This window comes from Gossypium raimondii, chromosome 7 (assembly GCF_025698545.1).
Source record: "Gossypium raimondii isolate GPD5lz chromosome 7, ASM2569854v1, whole genome shotgun sequence".
Taxonomy (NCBI): Eukaryota; Viridiplantae; Streptophyta; class Magnoliopsida; order Malvales; family Malvaceae; genus Gossypium; species Gossypium raimondii.
The window spans coordinates 38,304,611-38,309,832 of NC_068571.1; the positions used below are offsets into that span (position 1 = coordinate 38,304,611).

Genomic DNA, 5,222 nt, shown 5'->3' on the forward strand with positions numbered 1-5,222 from the left:
GAACTCGAAATTGAAAAAAAATTGAGTTGATTGAATAACTCGATTAACTTCGAATAACTCGATTCGTTTAACTCGAAATTCGAATTTTTTTTCGATTTTTTCGAGTCGAATCGAGTTTTGCTCACCCCTAGCTGAATGTGTATGGGCAAATTCTTGAATATCAAATGAACGGGTGTTAATCAAGATCACTCAATCAAACCATCTTGGTCGACTATATAACCACTTTTGGTTTCTGTTTAAAACCAAGTTCCTCCTTTTAAGGTTAAAAGAAGAAAAAAGGTGCAGATTTTAGCATATATATTACTGGTTTCACTTAAATTTCTAGTAGAGCATCTTACAAATGATAAATGAAGTATCCCGTAAAACACATCCAAAACATTGAACAATTCACCGAATAATGTACATATACTGGGGTCTTACCTCTGCACAAGTTCCCGTAAAACCGCTTCGCAGTTTTTGCTCTCAAAAATCAGAAGGTGCCCAGCATCAGGAACTTCATGATAATTAATCCATGGAAGCTTTTCGGAGAGATAACGATTTACTTGAAATGGAATGATTCTGTCTTCATAACCTTGCCAAATATAGACCGAGCCCTCATTATTTGGAAAAGGATTAATTAGATCCATGGGATCAAATTCCCATTTTCCATAACTGACCATTATATCTCGATGCAGCGACTCATAAACACCTTGCTGCTGAATCTTCTCCTGCAGTCAGACATGTCGCTAAGCAACATAAGTTGGAGATACTTGCAGTGATAACATGCAAATTAAATAACTTATATATTCAATGGTGGAATGTAATGTCTAAGAATAACTCTTTGAAGACGGGTCTGCAATGCGTGCTTAGGGACTTTAAGAAAAACATTTTGTGATGCATTAATCTATAGCAGTTTCTTTTTCTTTCTAATGATGAATCAATTTATAAGAACTTAACAACCTGACCGACACTTGGAGCTTCGGACCACTTCTTCAGGATCTCCAAATCACTTTGGCTGAAAATCGCCATATTTCCAGCCAGAATGCTTAGTGAAGGGAACCATTTCTGGGACATCCACCAGTAGAACAACCAAGGGGTGTAATGTGCAACTCGGAATGACCATTGGTCTTGTGCAAGCAACCTACTGAATGCATCATTCGATAAATTTGCAGGAAGACAAGGCCACCAGTAGTTAACAAAGGGAGCTACAAGAGAAGCCCCTGCCAATCTGTAAAAATGAGAAAATCCATTGCCAAAGTAACTTCTTCCGTTTAGTAGAATTAGAAAGCAAGAATTCTGCAAAGTCAAAAGGAAGAAAAAAATAAGAAGCTTATAATCTGTTAACAAATCTAGCAACATGCCTATGAGGTATGTATTTTAAGCAACTGTAAACAGGGTATGCTCCCATTGAGATCCCAATCACATAAAACTTAGAACCAATCTGCAACTTGTCAGCTAGTTCTTGAACATCATATGCTTCACTCTTCACTGAGCGTGATGGATTTGGATCACTGTCTCCATAACCTGATCTATCGAAGAAAAGGAAATAGATCCTGAGTTCCTCTACAAGTTCCTGAAAACCAAACCATAATGCTGAAGTCACAGTATCTTCTTTTCAAATAAAAAACTTAAGCTTTCTGAAGATAAAAACTAAACTCAAGCAGTTGCTGAAACAACAAAATGGATCATAAACTAGTCATGGCCCACCAAAGCAGGGATCTTCCAGGGATGAAACGGAAGAAGTCTCACTCATACCCTTTCACTAAATTAGCAACTCTCAAGTATTACCATATATAGTTTTACACTTGCAACACAAGACTTCTAAAAATATATTACTAGACCATATCCCCTAGAGATGATAGAAGAAGAACAAAACATAAAACCTATTTTATATCTTGATATCGGTTTAAGGTAACAAAGATCATGTCCCCTAGAGATGATAGAAGTTCTCATAAATGTAGTGCGTAGTCTGTTGCAATAATGCAAACTACCGGTCATCCTTCCATGTAAAATTTCAGAATTTGTAACAAAGTAAAAACTCCATTAACAAGTTTAGAACAAAATATGATAAGGTACGCAAAATTGTAAATAACCAAAAGTTCATACTTCAGATGCAGGTAAATTCAGATCTTTGGAGCTGCCAAAGCCATGAATGACAACTATTTTGTACTTAGCCTCTTCCCTGGGAACTCCAGCTTCCCTGTAAGCCAAATGCCTCCCATCACTGAGCTTAATTCTGGGAGAAGTGACAGGAGGCCCATCGGGTGAGCCACATATCTTTGGAGGGGGCGGCTTTAATGCTCGATAAGTCCATCCCAGGAGGCCCACTGTCAAAGCTACCGCTATAGGGGCAATCATTGCTGCAAAGGGAGAGAACACCATAAATCCATCATATCACATAATTCAAGAAAGAGGAAGATTTTTACCCGGTTTCATATTCATCCAAAGCGAGTTGAAAATATAGGGAATGTTGAAAGAGTATGAACAGAGAAAATGGTAAGCAAAACGTGCTTATGGCTCTTGGGGTTCTTCGAGAATTCGTAGGTAACTGTACTCCATAAGTGAAAACCAAGCAACAGTATCACTTTAACAGAATAATAATGGGGAAATCCTCAGCCATTGTTTTGTGCTTCTAAGTTTCTATGTTTTTTTCTTGAGAAAAAAGTAGATGGAATGAAAGCAGGCCACAACATACAGAGCCAAACAGACGGATTGATTTCAAGTTCTGGAAAAAATAGGGTCAGCTAGCTATTCACGGAATAAGGGGATCTAAAGGGAAGCTGATTGCTTATGTGCTTAAAACATGGGTGATTTTCAAATTATAAACCCTACATAATCAAGCAAGCCTTTATCCAATAGTATATGTGAAATTTAGATAATGCAACCATGTCCTTAATGCAGACAAATATCTGTCTTTTGCAATCCACTTTTTGGGGATCAATGAAACTTCCCTCAGCCAACACTACTAGAACTATAGCAGAATAGGAAGGAAGCAACAGCAGCAGCCAAAGTAGGAAAGTTAGCTACAAAAACCTAATGACTAATTAGTTCAGTACCTGCAGAAATTAAGAGAAAGCACAATCATAAATATCGCAATATTTCATATTACAACTTTCAAATAAGATTTATTTCCAGTAGTTCAAGTTCATGACAACCAAATCAAAATTGGCAGTTTCTTAAGTAGCCAGTAACTAACAAATAGGCAACCATTCATATCATTTTACTCATAAATACTCTAAAACAAAGAGTTGATCCGAAATAAATAGATAATATCCAGAAATTCCAAGAAACAATTAGATAGAAAGAGATGAAGAAATAAAAGGAAACTAAAAACCCCAACCTGGAAATGAACTGGATTTGGCTCTGTTAGCTATGGTGTGAGCTCTGGCAGATGCAGCTCAGACCTTCTTCTTGATCCGGTCACGACTTCAAATAATTATAAGAAAGCAAAATCCCATTTGCTGAAAAGGACCCAAGTTCTTACTGTTTTTGATAGTGCCAAATGATATTTATCATTGCAAGAAACGTGCCATGCGTCCAACAAAAACAATACTAAAACTACTAGTCTCCAAATCTATCATTTTGACTGTTGTTTCAAGCTTGGAACTTTGTAAGATTGTGCACCAGTGAGTCAAAGATTTTAAGGATAATAATCATTTTAATTTGTTTAGAAAAATGAGGTGATATTATCCCTACCATTACGTTCTCCGAAATTAACCATGCCAAGGTTGATTTGGTGAAAATTCGAAACTTTATCCTGAGCAAAGTAACTGTTGAAGATTATTCTGGTTTGTTTTTGTTGCTTCATGTTTGTTTTATAATTTATGTTTGGAAGTACACGATTTCCATTTCAAGCATGTGTCTTCAAGCTTAAATCCGTAATTTTCTTTTAGAATGCAATATTTTTAATCACTAAACTTTCTATTTAATTGCTGTATTAAAACTTCAAGTTTGAAAATGCAAGAGTGGATATATCATAATATGATTTTGGATATATATAAATATAATTATATGTAAATATAAAATTTAAAATAAATTATATTTGATATAACAATTTGTCACGTCGTTAATTAATAAAATGAAAAAATTTTAAAGAGTTATAAATAAATATTACTAAATTTATTTAAATCTAATTAAAATTAATGACAATTTTCTTTTCTTCTTTAGATATTTTTGAAGTTATGAACTTACCCAATCGGCTTCCATCTCTACAGAAAGATGAGAAACTTGCTATTTATCTTCTTCTTCTTCTTCTTTTCTAATTTGATGGAATGTTTAATGAAGAGAAGCTATTTTGATGGAGATAGAAACCTTTTTGAAAATAATGATTTAGATTTGAAAGAAGCCAATTGCACTAATTTCTTTAATATTTTTAGGGATCACTTTAGTATTATAAGATAATTCAATTTTCAAAAATTACAGGAAGAGGATGAGCTTTTCCTTCCATCTACAATTGTTGTCGTCTCTATTTTCAATCGATTACTCTCCTTCAAAGGTAGTCAATGCAGTGCTCCAATTATTGTTGCCATAGCTCCAATCTTTGGCTTCGATTTAGGCTACTGCTTTGTTGCCACCCAAAGCTATTGTTGTTTCAAATTTTCACAAATTTCCTTCAAATATATTGCCAATTACTTCACATGTTTCAACTATAAATTATTAATTATTATACTTAGCTACTGTCAATTGGACTTCAATGTGTTGTAGTTAATTTCAACATATTTTCTTTTTAGATTACTGTCTTTGAGTGGGAGGAAATAAGGTGAAGGAGAGTTTGGTCTTGAATGAAGTCATGGGAGAGTTTCGAAGAAAAGAAAATTGTATTTAGGTTTAAATAAATTTATTAATATTTATTTTTAAATCATCTAATTTTCTTTATTTTGTTAATTAACAAGGTGATAAACTATGGTTTATTGATAATGCATGGGACTCATGCATCGACGCTATATCAAATATAATATTATTTAATATTGTAGATTTTATTTTGGGTTTATTACTTTTATTTTAAATGTAACTAATTATTTTAAGAACTTTTATTATTAGATTTAAATATATAATAATACATTCTAAACAAAAATTCATATTGAGGATGAAATGCATTTATATAGAATTTTATGTAGAGATGTGTTGGGTTAAATCCGAATTAAGCAACGAATACGTATAAAAATTCGAAATAATTGGATACAAATATTTACGTGGAAAAACCCCTTCGAAGAGAATAAAAACCCACGGGTAAAGAAAATTTC

General features: G+C 33.7%; 1 protein-coding gene across 3 annotated transcripts; it reads right to left on the reverse strand.

The window, feature by feature from the left end:
- Window positions 1–286: 286 nt before the first annotated feature.
- Window positions 287–3,599, reverse strand: LOC105792648 (uncharacterized). Of its 3 annotated transcripts, XM_052633676.1 has the most exons (6): window positions 3,320–3,598; window positions 2,406–2,527; window positions 2,086–2,339; window positions 1,341–1,552; window positions 940–1,207; window positions 287–707 (listed from the first exon to the last, which is right to left on the reverse strand). In XM_052633676.1, the coding sequence occupies exons 2-6, from the start codon at window positions 2,419–2,421 to the stop codon at window positions 417–419; spliced, it is 1,041 nt and encodes a 346-aa protein (XP_052489636.1). In that variant the 5' UTR covers window positions 2,422–2,527; window positions 3,320–3,598; the 3' UTR covers window positions 287–416. The 3 variants fall into 3 exon arrangements, with proteins under 3 accessions (XP_052489636.1, XP_052489635.1, XP_012476786.2); XM_052633675.1 differs by having other exon boundaries at window positions 2,086–2,527; window positions 3,320–3,599; XM_012621332.2 differs by lacking the exon at window positions 2,406–2,527 and having other exon boundaries at window positions 3,320–3,596.
- Between the last annotated feature and the right edge of the window lie 1,623 nt (window positions 3,600–5,222).

Coding starts and splice junctions, on each gene's coding strand:
- LOC105792648 (XM_052633675.1), bottom strand. CDS start 2,361: ATGGTGTTCTCTCCCTTTGCAGCAATGATTGCCCCTATAGCGGTAGCT. Junction 1,208..1,340: donor TTAAAATACATACCTCATAG/GCATGTTGCTAG, acceptor TCATTTTTACAG/ATTGGCAGGGGCTTCTCTTG. Junction 708..939: donor AAGCTCCAAGTGTCGGTCAG/GTTGTTAAGTTC, acceptor GTCTGACTGCAG/GAGAAGATTCAGCAGCAAGG.